General features: G+C 46.8%; 1 protein-coding gene across 1 annotated transcript in view; it reads left to right on the top strand.

Annotated features, from left to right (window-relative positions):
- The window catches only part of GPC1 (glypican 1), a 214946-nt gene that overhangs the window by 181661 nt on the left and 14026 nt on the right, over positions 1 to 19259 (top strand). The window contains exon 3 of the mRNA XM_010568237.1: positions 5089 to 5480. Within this exon, the coding sequence (XP_010566539.1) occupies positions 5089 to 5480 (392 nt within the window). The remainder of the gene's footprint in view (positions 1 to 5088; positions 5481 to 19259) is intronic.

Below are 19259 nucleotides of genomic sequence, written 5' to 3'. Positions count from 1 at the left end.
AAAATACATAACTGCTTTCTTGTGTCTCAGAGTGGAAACAAATGCATCATTTCAGAGGGAAGCTGGCCCTCTGCAGAGCCACCTCAGCTGTTTGTGTACCTGCTCCAAGGGATGGGAGTGCAGTGGTGACTCCTGGAGTCAGAAGGGCTTTATAGCTCCAGTGCTAGCTCCTCAGGAGCCCCTTCGCTCCATCTCTGCCATTCCCAGGGCTAATGAAGCCACATGCTACAGTGCATGAATGCAGACATAGGTTGAGCCTGTTGCTGCTGGCCTGGAGAACATGGTGTCAGCAGAGCTCAGGGGCCTTGCGGAAGTGTCCAGGATGTGAGATGAAGCTGCCTCCACGTGCTCGTGCCATGACTGAGCTAATGACTCTAATCATCCTTTGAGAGCCAGGGCAGACCCAGCAGTGGTGGACCAAGTGCAAGTTACTAAATCCAAAGGGACCCACTGGGTGGTTATTTCTAACCTCTTATAGAAATAGTGGGACAGTTGTATTATTAGAGGTTTCCAACCACCCAGGTTACCTAAGGGTCCCCCACTCACCATGGCTACAGATAATGGGGTGCTTCCCCTAGAATAAATAATTGCTTCTACCTGAAATCAAGAACAGATGCCTGGACTGTGGTTCAGTAAGTTGTTTTACCCTGAGGCCCTGCATATCCTTAATCTATGACGCCTGTGTAAATACATTAAAAGGTTGAATATTAGTAGGCAGGGACTGTTAAGGAGAAGATACAGTGTTAATTGGAGATACTTGTGCTATGTGTACAAGTGGTGCAGGCTGAGATCCTGCCGAGGACCAGGGCAGTTAGCACAAGCTTCTGTGCATCCCTCTTGATAAACCCCACTTCTTAGTGCCTTCTAATGCTGCAAAATGGGCATTTAAATTCCCTGCCAGGTCAGCCATTCATCACAAACACATTTAGACTTAATTGCTAATTAATTTTCCCTAGATAATATAGATATCTTTTTTTTTTTTTTCTCAGTGTGTGAAATCTGGAAGAACTTTCTGAGAACCAGCCACAAATGAATTGACTGTAATTGGTGTTCTCTCACTTAGGTGAGGAGTAACAGTTCATCAACTCGTAATTAGCTTGGACTTTTTTGAGAGCAGTTTCCAATTTTTTGACAGGAAGATATACATCTTGTTTCTCCTGTAGCAATACAAAGAAAGTCATTTTCCCTTGAACTGAAATATTGGGCTGCGTTTGTTGGTGTTTTCTTCCTCTGGATTGTGAGTGCCAAGCTGCATGTCGTACCTGAATTGCTGAGCAATTTATTCAGTTAGTGTCGCTTGTCACAGAGAAAAGAACACTGATTATACAAGAAAGAGAATTTGAGCTCAGTTTAATTAAATTGTGAATGGGTAACCAGCAGTGCTTGGAGTGATACATTAAGCTATGAAGCAGCTTTTAGATATCAGCATAAGAGAAACTTTGTATTTTGTGTCTGTTGTGGGTGAATGCTATTTCTGTTCATTGTACAGGTAGGAAGGCTGTGGCAACAGAAAAATGAAGCCACCTCAGATTAGTCAGACCCAAAAAGTGTCCTGCCAGGACAAATAGTCTGCCTGGCAGTTATCTGCTTGGCTTCTGAGCCCAGGAGTGAGTCCCTTCAGGAGGTGCTGCAGGGGAGAGTGACTATACAACAAGAAATGGTGATGCTGCAGCAGGATCAGCTCGGACTCAGCTCACAGCAAGCAGTGCCAGAGCAGGTGGGCTGGCAGCTCAGGGCTGCGGCAGCCCTGACGTGGGCTTGCCCCGCTGTGATCTTCGTAGCCCAGGCTCGCGTGTGACACTAGGGCCGGAGAGAAATGCTGGATGAGAAACTCCCAAATAGTAAATCACCCTCTTGCAGCTTCTCACTCGTTGGTGGAGTAGCCAAAATTTCCTGTAAGTGGGCGCACACAACTGCTCTGCTGGGGACAGAGCCATGGCTGTGAGAGGGGATACCTGAGCGCTTCGCAGAAGCAGAGCAGTCTGTGTAGAGGCCAATGAATCAGGGTTACCAGGATGGGTGCTATGTATGTGCCAGTAACACTGCCAAGTTTTAATTACATATAGTACAATTATTCAGTGTAGATGAGGCCTTTTGGTAAAAGGAAAGCTCTCACCTGTGTTAGCACCCTGCAGTTCACAGTGATAATTTTGTCAGTAGGAAAAATTGCCATGTGCTGCTGACTTTGGGACTAGTGATGGCTGAACTGTTTGAGTGGGGGGAAATACAGACCCAAAGGATTCCCTTGGGCTGGGATGAGAGGTCCCAGGCTTTGCAGAAAGCTTGTCCTACCTTGGGAGAGAGCTCCTCTCTGGCAGCTGGGGCAGGGGAGTAGGAGTTGGGACCCAGGGAGAGGGCAGGGGTCAAATCGCCCTTTGTTTTGAGATTCCACAGGAGAGGCTTTGATAAGCTGTGTTAGGACAGCACGTGCTGCAGGCATCCCTTCTTATTAAACGGAGGTCCTTTAGTAAGGTACTTGTTGATGGGATCAGCTTTTGACTTTTTTGTATTAGGAACCCCCCATTACAAGGTAATTTTATAGGTGGTTTGGGTGCCCTGACAGCCCGCTGGCAGCACACTTATACCTACTGGTGTCTGTAGGAAGAAATCCAGTTTTAATAGGGAAGATGGAGAAACACATGCAGATCAGTCATTTGAGAGACGGAGGGATCCCAGTACAAACGTTTGGAGATACAAACTGTCACCCAGGTCAGGTTGAGTAAGAATACATTTCTTCCAAAAGTACACTTGAAAACCACAGTTTTTATTCAACATTTTAGATAACATGTTTTCATTTTCTGAAACCAGGACATGCATAAGTGATTAAACCAAACTTCTGCTAAGACCTAGTTTGCTTATGATCTTTTAAAAGCAATTAAATCAAATTTTAAACTATTAAGCAGTACATGATTGTGGCTGGAGGAAGCCAGGCTATTAATGCTGGGTATCAGTTTGTTAAAATACAAGAAGTTTCAATATTAGCAGCCTGTGGCGCAGATGCAGAGAGTGTTTTCACTTGCTCAGTCTGCTTGCTGAGTTTTAGCTTTGTTCAAATCTGAGAAGCCAATGAGAGATTGGTAATGCAGGAAGGCTTGAATGGCCTTTCCAGTCTGTGAATATAAACAAGACACATGGAAATGAGCTTTACTAGTTCTAAAATTTCAGAGTTCCTTAATTGTAGTCAGTGCTGTTCCCTCAAAAAATACTTTGTTTAATAAAGCTTTGTACATGCAATATGCATTTTTCAGAAGTTTTTCTTTCTTTTCTTATATGCCTAGCACAGTGAAGTTAATTTATATACCTAAATACATGCTTTTTTATTTTAATTGAATAACGGTTTCCCTCCAACTAGAGCTTATCACACATCACCAAAAAAAAAAAATAGTAATTTAGATTTAAAGAATAGTATAATCAGGTTTGCTTCAAAAAGGCCCTAAAAAGTACATATGTAATTGAAATGAAGATGATTATTTAAATCATTTTCCTCTCACTGACTTAAATGATGATAAAAGTTGCTTATGTAAATCAGTAAATTGAATCAGGCAGGTCCTGCTATGAGTTCCCCACTGTGCAGTCTCAGAGAGCCTGAAGGTAGCTGTCAGTCAAGAGGATGGAAGTACCTAAAGATGTTGGTAAGGGAGGAGCTGAATCTGTCATCTTTACCTTGCTGTATGTAGCAAGAGAGTCGCATTTCTGTCACTTCTACGACCACTGAACCTAGGGTGTAAAACCATTTAGTTGTTTATACCTAAACAAAAGCAGGATGCAAATCCAAATGAGCAAACGGGAAGAGAACCTCGAACATGATAATGTTGGCCTCAGTTCAAAACACTTGAGTACAGCCCTGTCTTTAAAAACATAATAAGACGTGCCTGTTCCTGTCACAGCTTGGGACTCTGGCACACGCTTTACAGGCTGTGCCTCAGAGCCAGGCCGGCTGTGATGACTAGGCTTGATGGGGGCATCTCTGTGAAGGAATGGCACCATCGCTGGTGTAGCCCTGCTCCATCTCACCAGGGCTTTGGAAATAACGCATTGGAAAATAAGCAGTGAGGCAGGAAAGAAAGGCGACTCGGACAAGTTGCAGTGATCTCTCCAAAGGCAGCTTCAAATTGTGCATTGGATCATGGTGGTTTTGGGTCAGTAGGTCCGACAGCTAGTCAGAGTAAAGCCACGTCCTCTTCAGGTAAATGTGCTGTCCCAAAGAAGAGCTTGTGCCTGCAGGGATCTTGTCTTAGACTGCTGTGCTTTGTGCTTCAGACACGTATGTTGTACTAGAGTCCTGCTGGCTTCCCTAAATTATCAGTGCCTCAGCCAGGAATGGCAGCCTTCCAAGAAAAAAGGAAAATGGTGGGGGCACGCAGTTCTGTTTTAAAATTAAAGTTGCAGTCTTCTCCAGAAGAGCCATCACTTTTGTGTGATGGTAAGAGCAGGCAATGCTGGAGGAATAACAACCTTTCACGTGATGAAATGGAAGACTTCAGGTTATCTAATAGATTAAATCTTTATCTTGCTTCATTCTGGTATGGATGCTAATATTGATACACTAGTCTGACTCCAACAGCAGTCATTACAGGATAGGCCTCCATTGCCTGAGCAGCATCCAAGCAGCCTTGTGTGTTTACGTTTTCTAGTGATGTTTAACAAGTGTCAACTTCTGTGCCAGAAGCAGCTGGTTCTTGATTCAGGGTTGAGTTTCTCGTAAGGTGTTGGCTGACAACTGTGGCGAGTTACAGTATATGTAAGCAATGCCAGTTGATGCATTCTGAAAAGAAAACCTATGACCAACACTATGGTGCCTTAACACGCTCCGAGAAGAGCCTCAATTTTGGTTCTAGGTGAGGCCACCAGAAAAGGCAGAGAGGCCCAGACCATGGTTCTCTGGCACTGGCGCTGGGGGGTTCCTCCTTCAATCTTCTCAGCTAAGGCTCAGGGTTGAGAGTACGGGTAAGGTTTGTTGGAGGAAAAGCTCTGTTAGGGCCCTTCTCTTTTCTCAGGGCATTTGGTTCTGCTGCCAAACAGCCCAGCCCATTAGCTTCCTGCTTGTCCAACTGATGCATCACCGTCTCCTTTTTCTTCTTTCTTCAGGTTATTTCCAGGATTTGTTGAACAAGTCAGAAAAGGCCCTTTATGATGCTTTTCCAAGCATGTATGGAGAATTGTATACTCAAAACATGAAGATCTTCAAGGACTTGTACAGCGAGCTACGCCGCTATTACCGGGGCTCCAACATCAACTTGGAAGAGGCCCTCAATGAGTTCTGGACACGCTTGCTGGAGCGGCTCTTCAAGCTGATGAATCCCCAGTACCATATCACAGATGAGTACCTGGACTGCATGGTGAAACATGCGGAGCAGCACAAACCCTTCGGGGAAGTTCCCAGGGACCTGAAGGTGAAGGCAACCCGAGCCTTCATTGCAGCGCGCTCCTATGCACAGGGCTTTCTTGTGGGCAGCGATGTGGTCAAAAAGGTGTCTCAGGTATGTTGGGGTTCTTCCTTCTCCTCTATCCACACATTGGCAGGAGCCAGTCAACTACTACTGTTGGGGAGAGGGGGGCGTTATTTCCCCTTATGTTTTCATTACAAAGCAAGCAGGTTTTTTTCACTTCTATAAAACAAGCTGCTTGAGGGTCACCCATCAGTGGAAGGGAGCAACAAGCCTGGACTTTTACAGGCACTGATAGCACAGAAGAAGTGAGGTATAATTCACCACAAATCAGTCTTTACCTCATTGTAACCTATGCAGCAGAGTGCCAAGGAGATGTCAGTCATCCAGGCTGTAAAAGCCATTCTGTTGCTTGCCTCGATTCCCCGCACTTCCTCGACAGGGAAATGGCATGCCTCTAAATCATGCTGCCTTATTTTCCTCCTTGATGGCGATATGACGTAGGGTGTGCAGAGCTGAGTTGCCACGAGTGTGCTGGGAATACGTGCAGAGAGATGCATTTCAGCGGTCGGTGATGGGATTGCTGTGTCTGTTTATGTAGCCATGTATATTTGTACAGCTTCTGTGTACAGAGAGGGTGAGTTTTTAAAGTTCATTGGGATCTTCAGGGATGAAAGGTGCTATATAAATGTAAATTAACATGACTGAATCCAGGGTTTCAGAAGGAAGGAAATTGTCTGTATTCTTTACTGCAGAAGCAGCCTTTCAGAGCCAGAAGAAGGTGAGTGTCCTGAAAAAAGATATTTGGGCTTTTCACACAGGTAGTGAGGAGAAAATCCATACTAAAAAAATGACTTGCATACTGCATGTGGAGATGGCAATCAGCACGTGTGAGAATCAGGGTGTGATTAAACTGTGAATGTAAAAATATAGAATTGCAATTAATTTCCTCACAAGGTAATGCATGGTAATGCATAGCAGAGGACGGTACTATTCGATGCAGCAAATCCAGACTTTGATCTCAGGAAGAAACATTAATGTGGTAACAGTGACAAATGCTTTAATTTATCAATGTGGGACTATAAAACTGTTCAGCTACCCAAAAGCCTTTGTACATCTCATTAACATGACACTCTCCTGACACTTAAGACAGATAAAAGAGGAGAATGATGTAATTTCAGGGGGAACCAAAGTAAAATATTTTTCATAAATCCTTGAATGGCAGAGATTTCCAGCTCAATGTGCATGATTCTGGCTGTAGCCGAGTTTGGTGGGTAAAGCAGGCTGGCAGGGCAACTGCAGACATGGTATCAGCAGAATGGAAGGACCTGAGATAACGACATTCAGCATATTTTTCCCCCATCTTCATGTAGGCTTCTGACCCACTGGATTTTGATTCTGGTCCACAGTTTCTGAATTCTCTTGGCATCGCTTATCAAACGGAATGTGGCATACATGACCTGTCACAGATCCTCCTCTTCCCTCTGCCTTCCCCCAACCTGTTCCTCCAGCATGGAGGGTCTTCCAGAAGGGTCCCAACCATTCCTCTCTCTCACAAGAGCCCTCCTTGGGGTTGCAGTTAACCCGGCATGTTGCTGTTGTAGCACAATCTGCGTGAACTGAGTCAGGAAACCTCAGCAAAGCCTCCCTGACAGCTGATTTTGTAACAAAGGCCCAAACTGGTCCATTTCCCCTGTCTTCAGGAATGGGTTTAGTGCTTTAGGTAAGAGGGGGTGAGAATGCTGAGGTGGGAAATCCATTTTACAGATGCCCTCAGCTATGTCTAAAATAAAAGGCCTGGTTTACCTACTTTACCTGATGTGCATTTACACTAGTGCCAAATGGATGTGAAGTGCTGAACTCGGTCTGCAACTGGTGCTTTCGTTTTAGTTGTTTTTCATGTTGCTTTATACTTATGACATTAGGAGAAAGTATATAAGACTTTTAAGATCAGAGACTGGGATTTGACTTTTTCTGTCAGCTGGTAGCAGCTGTCTTTAAAAAAGTAACTCTTTGAGCTGAAATTTTGTACAGAGTAGCAGTGAGTGTTTTGGTCAGGAAGTCTAAGAAAGCCTGTTTAAATGGACACTTAGAAATAAATTACCTAGCTTTGGGCTTCTGAAAAATTAGATTACTTCGGTTTTATTTATTTTCAAATCCCAGAAAAGCTACTGCTTTCTATTAAAACCCTCCTGGTTTTGGCTTCTCAGACACTTCCAGTTCAGTGTTTGTCACCTGTATCCTATCGCTGTTTCAGGTCCTTGTGCCGAGTCTGCATTACTGGGCATTCTAGAGAAAGACTGGTGCTGTTTGCTAGATTTTCTGGCTGTCTTAAAATGGGGAAGGGCCTGCCCTGACTGAGCTACAGGTGGGGACTTTGTGAGATTTCTTTCATTCCTGCTGCCATTCCACTGTGCCCAGGGGGACCTTTCTTCCCCAGCTTCCAGCTGCCCGATCTCATAGGAAGCCATCGCTTTGGGCAGCCCTTGGCTGGTGTCTGGTGGGCGCGCAGGGCTAGGAACAGGAGCGGTGTGCCAGGAGCAGGCGTTCTGCATATCCTACTGGCAATAAATGGTTTGAGGGCAGCCGGGGAGAAAATGGCAAAACCATTTTTCATCTTTACTGCCGTCCTACCTTGTAAGGCAAAGTCACCCTGACAGACTGCAGGCTCTGACACCAAGATCTAAAGCTTTTAATGCTGCAGTCCCTGCCACCACGCTGACAGCAGTGGAAGCGCTGCCATCTGCACGGCGGCTGTGGGAGGTGGCCTGGGGCACACGCGTGGCTGGTGCGGCTCCTCGCAGCCCAGGTGGAGCGGCAGGCCTGGGGATGGATGTGCGGGTCGGTGCCCTGCCCCGGTACAGGGTTACGGGCTACTGATGTGCCACACGTGGGTGGGGGTGTTGGGGCAGCATCTCTGTGTTCACATTCAGGTTGTATGTTTCTGTACCTATTCTTTCAGCACAAATTGCAGGTTTTCATTTAAGTTGCACAATGCCAAGTGCGTTTTTCATTGTCTGCCTGAAGTAGCAGCTACCAAAATGGCAGCAGCCACAAAAGCCTTAGTGAAGGGCACACAGAGAAGGGGCTCCCCCAGAGATGCACACCTCGTGCTGCATGCCAGGGCAAGAGAAAAAAAAAATCCCAGTTTTGTTTAGGATCCTTTTCTTTGGTTGCAAGATTGGCACCTGCCCAAAAATAGTGTTTGCTGCAACGATGAGCTTCATGTGAACAGGTGAAGGCCTTGCGCTGGGAGGCTTGCTGCCTGCCAGCTGCTGCTCAGAGATCCACACTTGGTGTGAGCAATTGCCAGCTTCGGCAACAAGAGCGAGAATGTGCTTCTGTGAAGTACGTGGTGTAGGTGAATTGAAGTACGGGGAGGGGGGGAGCAAAACTATGATAGTAAAAATGGCAAGGGCTGAGAGATAACCCCTTATAAAACAAAAGGAAAAAGTCCTCAGAGAGGTGCAGCATGATAAACAGGAATATCTTGGCTGGTTTTGTTATCTATTACTCACATTACAATACTGCTGAGGCATCTAAGTCTTAGGTCAGAACTATTGCACAAAGTGCTGTGGGGTCAGGTAGCAGAGGTGATCCTGTCCACACCAGGGCACCCAGACAGGACAGTGAAATCATGCACGGGTCCTTGCTGGCCTCGTGCATCTCAGCGCCATGCCCATGCTGCACCAATGGGCAGGGAGGAGAGCTGCCCCATGCACGTCAAAAAATGTCCAGAGTCCTCAAATTCCCCTCGGAGGCCTGACAACCTGCGAATCTCAGATGAAAGCACAGAAAAAGTAAATAAATAATGTTCCATTTCCAAAGGCAGGGAGAGGAGGTGTTTTAAAATGAATTTTGCTCATCAGTCAGGACAATCTTTCCTTTGCTGGATCTTAGTTGCTTCTTGCTCCTGAATTCTAAGTTTCCCCATGGTAGTGGGGATTGATGTGATGCAACACCAGCTACATAAGCAAGAAACACTTACTGAAATAATCAATTTGAATAGTTCTTTGCATTTCCTTTTCTCAGTAGATGTTCTTAAGGCTGATTCTCATTTGAGTTTGAAATTAAATATGATTAATTTCTTTACTAATTATAGGCTTTTTCACTAAATCCTGTATTTCATTTCGCTGATGAAGGTCGTCTATCACTACATTTTTATTGAAGCAATACTGTGTCTCACAATACATTTCAGCCTTATTTTTTAAACTTTTATGTTAGTATAAGGTAAATGGCAGCTTTCCTATTTACCATATGAGTAGTTTTTAAACACATGGTGGGTCAAGCTGCATTTGGATGGGAACTGAATTCCAATTAAAAAGGCCCAAAAATAGAATTTTTATAAATTTTTTAAAGAGTTAATTGAATGTGCTGGACACATATGGAAAATAATGTTTATCTAAACATGCTTTACATTTCCAACAAGTCAATAATATAACAAAGACAGTATGGTCATTCCTGGTCCTCATGTCCTTTAAGATTGTGGCCATTTCTCATACCCCACTTTTTTCCATAGCCTGTAAAGACATAGTTGAGTTCTGTCTGTCTGCTTCCAGTTGCTTTTTGGGTGAAGTAGTGTCGTGGTTTAACCCCAGCTGGCAATCAAGCACCACATAGCCAGTTGCTCGCTCCTCCCCCACCCAGTGGGATGGGGGAGAGAATCAGAAAAAAAAGTAAAACTCATGGGTTGAGATAAATACAGTTTAATAGGACAGAAAGGGAGAAAATAATGATAATAATAATAAAATGACAATAATAATAATAAAAGAATTGGAATATACAAAACAAGTGATGCACAATGCAATTGCTCACCACTCACTGACCGATGCCCGGTTAGTTCCCAAGCAGCAATCCACACCGCCACTCCCGGGCCAGCTCCCCTCAGTTTATATACTGGGCATGACATCACATGGTATGGAATACCCCTTTGGCCAGTTTGGGTCAGCTGTCCTGGCTGTGTCCCCTCCCAACTTCTTGTGCCCCTCCAGCTTTCTCGCTGGCTGGGCATGAGAAGCTGAAAAATCCTTGACTTAGTCTAAACACTACTTAGCAACAACTGAAAACATCAGTGTGTTATCCACATTATTCTCATACCAGATCCAAAATATAGCACTATACCAGCTACTAGAAAGAAAATTAACTCTATCCCAGCCAAAGCCAGGACAAGGAGGCATAAAATTGATCTGACTGAATAAAATGAAGAATATAATCTTTCTCATGCACTTATGAAGCCACTGTGCTAAAACAGCTTGAGTGCAGTGAACTCCTGTTCCATGTGCTCAGTGACACGTCTCCATCCTTTCAGTGGCTTATCTTTATTCCGAGCATCAACAGCAAGTATGTACAACCATAAATAACATTTTATTTCATTTAAAGGATTTCACTTTTGTAATAAAATTAAGCATTTATCTAAATTGGCCTCCCCTTTGATCCTGAAAAGACAGTATAAGTGTTTGTAAATAGATGTTATGAGAATGTTGTTCCATGGCACTGGCAAGTGGCAATATCCTCATGTCACCATGTTTATTTCCTTTTCACTGGCTGTTATCCCACTGCTCGCTTTGGAGCTGTTCAGTTTTTGCATGACAGAGGTGTGTGTTCTTGTGTTATGATGATGACTCAGTGGCAGGATGCCACTGTGCAGAGACTAGCTTTGCCCCAAGGAGCCATAAGGTGCCACAGTAAATTATGTCTCCATCTGGGAGCAGCTCTCATCTGGGACCTACTCCCACCAAGGGAGGTAGCATTTTCCTTCAGGGAGATCATCTGTTTGCTTGCATGGGATTTAATAAGCCTCCCACCTTCAGACGGCAACTACTTGTACCTATAGACAGCTCTGCTTAGGAAGATACCATCATCCAGGAGTTCAGCCTCAGGGCTGGCCTCCCCTTTAAAAAAATGAGGGGAAGTAATGTGAGACGGAGTCCTGCGGGATCTCTGTGTGGGACACGAACAGCATGTCCCAAGGGTGCTGGCGTCACTGGTAGGGATGGAGGCAGGATGCAGCTCACCACAGCCAGGTACAAACAGCAACTGCTGGAGCTTGCTGGTTTTTTTCTTTTTTTCCCCTACTGTCATTGCAAACCACAGACGGGGCTTTCTGAAAATTAACTAGTCGGTGCCTTTGCTAAAAGTTGGTGCTGCTGCAGACCCAGCATTAATTCATAGGGTGGAAAATGCCACAAGCACCCTTTGCAGGTCTGGCTGTACTCAGGAGGAGGCAGACTGAAATGCCAGGAATTGAGAAGCCTGTGGTACTTCAGACACCCCTGCCTGTGAACACCTTAGACTACAGGCTGAAAGAAGCTCTTGCACCTTCAGGGACTAGTTCCTGCAGCTGTTCCTGCGCTCGCTCCCTCCTGCCCGTGCGCAGCATCTGGCACAGCTGCCAAGACCTGCCCCACTGCTGGGCAGCACGGGGCCCACAGGTGTGGAGGGCCGGGACGTGTCCTTCCTTGCCGAGGTCAGTGTCACCTCTGCTGAACTGTCTCATGTTTTCTTGGTGAGCTGCCCCTGGGCCGTTTGTATGTGGGATTGCCTGGCTCAAAACATTTTAGATCTAAGTCCCAGTCAGCATGATTCCCTCTGCAAACACAGAAGCTTTATATCCCTTTCCCCAAGCTGGCTGTGCTCCCCAAGTCACCAACGTGCCATCAGCTGCCTTCCTGCTTTAAACAACTTGGTACAGCAGCTCCTGCAGCCCCACACGCACCTCTCGCAGTCCACTGGTCTTTTCCAGCACCGCTGCATGTAAAGCTCGGGAGAGAGTTTTGCAATAACATTGCAATTTGTTTGGACAGATTCAAATTGAGCTGGATGGGGAGCATGCAGTCTTGAACACATCCTTATGTATTTCACATATTACTTTCCAGTATTTCTATCCATTATTATGTTTAAATCACAACCCTTCAGGGATAAAAACCCATAGGTGTTCTGAATATAATAGAAATAATGCAGGCAAGCAGATATATGTCTCCCATATTTACCTGGTAGTCAAAAGTCAATTGAATCTAGGTTTCAAAGGATTGAAAATTGTACCAGCTGGAAATAACTGCATCAGTAGAACAGAGCAGGGAGTGTGTTGAATGGGCAGGTGGTGGCTTGCAGTATTTTCCTCCGGAGGGAGAGGAGCATGACAGCAGCCTGTCTATCCACATGAATCTTCCTCATTTTAATATCCGAAGGCAGTTAGGCCCTAGACAGGAATCTGACGGTGCAGATCCTCCCAGTTAGCTATGAGTCCTGCCCTCAGGTCTGGTGTCCCTCGCAGGCTGTACTGCCTTCTGGAGCCATCATCATTGCCCTCTGGAAGTGCCCTCACCACTGGCTGTAGAGGGAGACAGGGCCAACTGCCCCTTGTTTCGCTGCCCCAGTTTGGCTGGATTACCCTAGCTTTTGGGTTTTTTATGTTTTTTTCCTGAGTCTGCAGAATGGCCATTTAGCTGCTGGGCTGGTGGGGATGGACCCAGGCAGTGTGTCTGGCCTCAGGCTTAACAGCAGCTCCGGTTTGCTGGAGCACAAAGGGCATGGATTTGGCATCAGCCTTCATCCTCTGTGTCGCTCACCCTGTGCTGGGCTGAACACAGGGAGGTGAAAGCAAGAGGGTCACTGAATTGCAGGGTCACCTGTGCCCTACCCTTGCCACCAGACCCTCGCACAGCCACCGCCCAGCACATCGTGCCTGCACCCCACTTGCTTTCTGATCCCTGACAGGGGTTTGGAAACATGCTTGATGTATCTTGAATGATGGGCTTGGTGAGGCTTAAAACTCACTGTGCTCCAAGGACTCATGGCTGAGCATTTGTGGAAGGAAGATGCAAAATAATGACTGAAGTGATTATACAATTCATTAGACTTTGAAAGAATCATATTTCTGTCAGCCTTGCAGCTGTTTCTTTTAGAATTTTATTCTGGAAGATTGGAAAGCTTGGTTCATTTAACACATGTCAAGGTGCTAATTACATCAGGGCTGGCATAAACATGCACAAGGCAGCTGCTGACCATGTGGCAGAGAGAGCGGGGTCTGCTCCCCGCACCAGCTCCCCCATGCTGGCAGAGGGCTGGGAGCACCTGCAGCTCCTGCTCCTTTGACCAGGGAAATTGGGTGCTGATGGCCCGGTGCACAGAGCAGCCATGGCCCTGATTTCTGGCTTGCACACGTGGAGATGCAAAGAACAGCACAGCCCTGCTTTTTTTGGTCATAGTATTTGAGAGTCCTTCCGTGGGGAGACTGTAAAAATGAAATGTTTCCCAACATGAAATTGCCACGTTGCAGATAGCCCCGATCACAGAGCCGGCCAGCTCCCTGGTGAAACACAAACCTGTCCTCCTGGTGCTGGTCTTGTTATAAAAGGGAGGGCAAGGCTGGCTTTCTGAGCCAGTTCCCGGGCTGTCACTTGTCCCACAGGCAGCTCCGCAGCACTTGTCACCACCGGCCCGGAAGGATCCACTCCCCTGCTTGGCCCTTTTTTTGTAGCTGCTGTTCTTCATACTGACAACTTTATCCCAACTGTACAGTTCCAGCTGAGGGATTTGAGGTAATTGGAGTGGGTCTGAACACCCACCTGCATTTCCCAGTGCACATAGCCTGATCTGTGAATTGAAGAACTGACCTGTTTTCTCTTAAACGCTACCCCAGAATGGTTTTTTCACAGCTGGTGGGAAGAACTTCCCTTACTTCTATCACCTGTCTTTAAAACATGCACAAGAAGGTAAGTGAGGGTGCTATGAATGCCTCAGCTGCAGCCACCTGCATAGCTCTGTTCAGCCCCCAAACCTGTGGAGGTCTCCAGCTATAGATGCTTTCTGCCTCTATCTGCCCAGCACACGTGCCTGCCTCTAGAAAGCTGCCTGCTGGCTTTAAAGCATCTGTTGGTTTGGAAACCTAAGTTGCCTGATGTTGCTGGGTTTAGCTGGTGCTTCTGGAGGTTAGGATGGCCATTCATGCAGTAGGTCCTTCTACCTTGAAAAATATACCTGAGAGTTAGTGGAGGCACATTTTGACATATATCTGATGTGTCTGGAGGTATTTTGGGTTAACCCCAACCATCCCTCCATCACACCAAAGCCACAGCCAAGAGCTACAGGTCCCCATGCCCACCTTGGGTCTGCACTGCTCCTCGGAGGCTAGAGCCAGGAAGGGACCAGGAGAGCAGCCATGCAGCAGGGACGTGGTCCGGCTCGGTGAACACCAACACCACAGGGAGCTCCCTGCACGCCACCCTCAGACTCCCTTGGACAAAATTTTTAGAGGGGACAGAGCCCACAGGACACCACCTCCACCAACAGTGTTAGGGACTAGGTCAGCCTTCTCCCTCTATCAGCCGACCTGCCTGTGTCCCCGTGACAAGCCAAGGGGGTTGACAGCACTTCCAGCAGCCTGTATTTTTCACCCAGGCCTCTTTCTCCATCCCCAAATCTCTCCTCTCTACCTAACCCTGCTTCCCTTGGGAAGCAAGGCACAGATGGCTCACAGCAGCCTGGGGGTGAATGTGCAAGGGGAGGGGGGGGGTGGGAAAAATAACAGCAACAGCTCAGCTTATTTTATTGGTGTTAAATGCCTTTCAGATGTACTTAAAGGCCCCTGAAGGCCAAGGAGTCCCATCACATTGCAGCTAGGCTGCAGGTTCTCATTTGCTTTTAAGCCAGGCTTCAAAAGGAGAAAGGATTAGGGGTTGGGGGGTTCTTTTTTTTTTTTTTTTTTTTTTTTTTTCCTTTTTTGAAGCCAGCACTTCAAAAGCAGCATCTGCAGCTTGGCTGCAGGTTCTGGGTGCCAAAGGAGCTGGCCACCTCCTAATGGACGCAGGAGGAGCCTTGCCGCCAGCTGCAGGAGGAGCAGAGCTGAGATCACCCCTCACAGCCAGCCGGAGCCAGGCGTGCTGTGCCGGAGAGGCAGCAGCACAGCCAAACCGCATGCCATGCTGCTGCGGTAGCAGCTTGATACTGCCACTGTTAAAACAATTTTCCAGATGCCTGTAGCTTCCTAAAGCTCAACCTTTCTCCAACACTCAGGAAGCTGGTAGGGGGAGAGAGGATCATTGCGTGGAGGATCAAAAAGACCCCGTAACTCCTGGACATGATATACGGAGCTTGCCCCAGCACTGGTGCCTCTTGGTCACTCTTCCCCAGGGCCTCCCTCTCTGCATCCCACAATTCGTTCTTTGGTCTTTCCAGCCAGCTTTTCAGGAAATAGTTGGCTTGGATAAAGAAATGCTTTTTGGAGTGAGGAGGGTGTAGCAGCTTGTAGCTAAGAGAGACAGAGCGCTTGTGAAAACCCAGTAACATATAAGACTCACATCATCACTTCCGTGGTCCTTTCTGTGCCCTGATATTACTCAGGGTGTTTCAGAGGCTCTTGAATAATTTCCAAGCAGTAGGCATTAGGGTAATGGCAGAAAACATGTCTCTTCTTTGCACCTCTCTGTTCTTCTGTGTGACCTGTCAAATGAGGTCCCAGTTCAGAAGGGTAAAAAACCTCCCACTATTGTAGATTCAGAGAGGTCCAGGGTCAGGCCAGGAGGAATTGCACCCCTGTTTTGCATCCCTTGTGACTTGCACCAAACCTTGTACTGAAAAGAGGTCTACAAATCAGTAGGTGTTGTTTGGAAAATCAACATATAACCTAGGTAGGTGCTTTAGTGGAAGAAAGAGCAGATAATGGTTGGTCTGAGAGGGAAGTGTCCCATGGCTATAAAACATGCTTTGGTTATATGTGAGCATGTGTATCTGTGCAAAGATGGGTAACTTGAGTTGAACATGCGAATCACAAGCTTGATTTGTTCTTTAAAGGCACAGAGGAAGGACAAGAAGGCTTTTTCCTATGTTCTGGAAAAATCTAGCCCATTTTGACCAGAGCGCTGCCCTTCTGCTGTGTGTCCTACAGAGACTAAAGCCCTGGCCATCCCAAGAATTGTCTGCACTTAGGTGTCTTCAGTCCCTCGAGTGTCTGTGCAGGGGTGTCTTGCCTGTTTGAGCTGAGTGCTTTCCGTTTCTACAAGTAGTTTCATCTCCCTGTACCTTCACTTCAGAAAGCTTATAACTGTTCTGAAATTATGTTTTAGGTAATATGAAGGATAACTTAGCTCTCCTCAAATGTGTCTCAGTGCAGGGAGACAGAGTAGGTGACTGGTTGTTACCCCTGAGCCTCCTGTGTTTCTGTGATCCTCTGCTTGGAAAGCATATTAATAAAATACATGGCAGGAGCTTTGTTTTTTGTTAGAAGCCTTTCACACTGAATGTTTTCTAAATTGGCTGGGGGGTGGCAAGGAACCCAGTTAGCGACTAATCCCCCAGCCCATCTTCTCAGCACATTGCTTGCGAAAGTCATTAATTTTACTGTAATTGATTTAAACGTTGCTCAGGAGGAAGAAAAATTAGGGAAATCAATGCTACACCAAATGCTGAGAATTATGTGTTCTCAATTTTCTGTCATATTATCTCCACACATGCCCATTCTCTGCTGGCTGCTGGGCAAATGCTGGTGCTGAGTAGTTGCACAGTGAGCCCCAGCTCAGCAGTCACGTTGGGCAGCTGTGCCGTGAGCTCTGCAAACCTGCGAGCAAGCTCCAGCTCCATCTGAGACATGATACAAGGGAGTCTGCAAAGATCTTTTGCTCTGGCAAAGCACTTGCCTCCAGCAATTCACATCTGGTCGGGTGGCTCCATCAACAAAGCATGGGCACATCAGGCTTTGGAAAGTAGCCATGGAAAAGCGCAGAGCTCGGCTCATGCTACAAGCAACAGTCACAGGATAATACCTGATGACAACCTCCTTGAAATGTCAGCCCTTGTGGTGGAATGGGGCTTTTTATGAGGCAGCCACCTGTTCCCGTTGCATTACCTCATTGCTACTCGAATCAGCTACTGTATCCCCAGCTGTAAAGTAGTTTTAATTAAAATGAGTTATTGCTTAATACTGATTTATCCCCTATTCAGGGTATATCTTAGAAGATAATATTTTTTCCTTATCACTTCATCACTGGGCTTACACTTTAAGGGACTGTACCCAGTGATGTCACTGGGATCAGAATAGAATATGTGGATTTTAACTGAGCAATGATGTAGAACAATGTATTTTTAAGCTGGGCTTAGCTTTGTTTTGTGTATTTATTTATAACTCTGACAACTGAATGAGAAGTGCCCTGGCTCCAAGCCGTATCTCTCAGTAATAATTTTTTTTCAGATCCCTGGGAAATGGCTTCTTCGATGTATTGTGCATGTTCTCTTGACATCTAAATGCAGTCGCTAGGTCACTGAGCTAAGAAAAGACTATAGGTGCCACTAAAGTTAAAGGAGAACCCTATGTCCTTAAAGGAGAACCAGCCACAGGCTGGGCCAGGTTGGTGGTATTTAGAGAAATCAGTTATTGTTATGTACTGTCTTCATGCTGTGCCAGATCATTTAAAGATGAAGAAATTATGTTAGCTTTCACTCCATCTGCAGGAGTTCGTGTGTTCCTGCTTTCAGGCCACCTGTGATGAATAGAGGACATTACTTATTGATCTATCAGTTACTGCAAATCTGCACTGGGAAGCCGCAAGGGCTCTCCATCAGGTCTTAGCTGGCATCCATTAGCTGTTGGGCGGGGGGGAGGTCATAATGTTTCAGGTCCTTTTAAAGGCCAAAGGGTGAAAGAGAAGGACAATGAAGTGAGGGTATCTCAATGTGCAGGTGGAGGTCAGTCTTGACTTTGCCAGCCTGGAGAAACTGCTTCACTCTCTACTGTGGGGGTGTTTATCTGGAACAAGCTGCCATGGGGGGGGCACATGGTCTCACAGCTCCAGCCTGAGGAGCTCTTCTCCCCAGTGCCACTGCTGGAGCTGGCTGTGCCCGAGAGGTGAGCAGGCAGGAGAGCTGCAGCACTCTCCTGATTGTGTTGCTGTATGCATACAGGGGAGGGAATCTCAGCCCCTCCTAACTGGGGCTGAGATTCCCCTGTGTGGATACAGCATACCTGAAAAAACCCTGGAAGTTTTCTTCAGCAAACTAATCCACAAGGACTAAGAGATGTTTGAAGTCCCCCAAAAGGATGGTGCAGGATCAGGGCCGGGAGGGGCTTTGGGAGCCCCAAGCCCTTGCTCTCCTCTGCTCTGTGTGGAGCAGAAGTCCACTGGCTGGCTGGAACAATAAGGAACTGAGCTCTGACCAAGCAAAACATGCAGAAAATATGCTTTGAAGTTCCTCGTCCTCCTCTCTCATCCCTCTGTTGTTGGTTCGCCTCTGCAGCCTGCCTGTGAAAAAGGAGTGCTGCTGCCAACAGGAGATGTTTGGGTTGTTCTTTAGGGAAAGGGAGTGGAGCCTGGCCTCTTCCACCTGCAAAAATTAATACTTATCCTTTCTGCCAAGAGATTAAGTTGAACACTTGGCACCTGCCAGGTTCGAGCAACAGCTGGTGGTGGATGTGTCACCTGCTCATCTTCAGAGGAGAGGCTCTGGGGCAGGGGAGCAGGGGCAAGGGGTGCCACCTCGCCTGCATGCTGCAGGCACCCTGCACCTGGGGCAGTGTGGCACTCCACTGTCCTCCAGGACACAAAGCCACCTTGCAAGAGTGACAGGCTGGCAGTACACACACAACTTCTCTCTGACATCCAGAAATGATCCTTGCTGAGGTGCAAAAGCAGTTTTTTCCCCCCCCAGACCCTCAGGAGCTGAGCCTGAGCCTCGGGCACCGTTGTTCACCTGCTGCTCTGCCTGCGCCCACTGACGCAAAGCAGGTGGCAGACCACAAGAGCTGCACGGGCAGGAGGTGGCTGCTTTGTGGGCACCGGTGTGGATGCAGGCAGTGTAACTGGGGACAGGCGGTTTTGGCTGGCTGACAGCCATGGAGAGGTCAGAGGGAGGTGGGTTGCAGGATGGCAGGCAGCTGTCTGC

The sequence above is a fragment of the Haliaeetus leucocephalus genome, unplaced genomic scaffold (genome assembly GCF_000737465.1).
Source record: "Haliaeetus leucocephalus isolate CR32 unplaced genomic scaffold, Haliaeetus_leucocephalus-4.0 Scaffold240, whole genome shotgun sequence".
In the NCBI taxonomy this organism is placed as follows: domain Eukaryota; kingdom Metazoa; phylum Chordata; class Aves; order Accipitriformes; family Accipitridae; genus Haliaeetus; species Haliaeetus leucocephalus.
The sequence above is the reverse complement of the archived record's forward strand: the minus strand, read 5'-3'. Positions and strand labels throughout refer to the sequence as shown.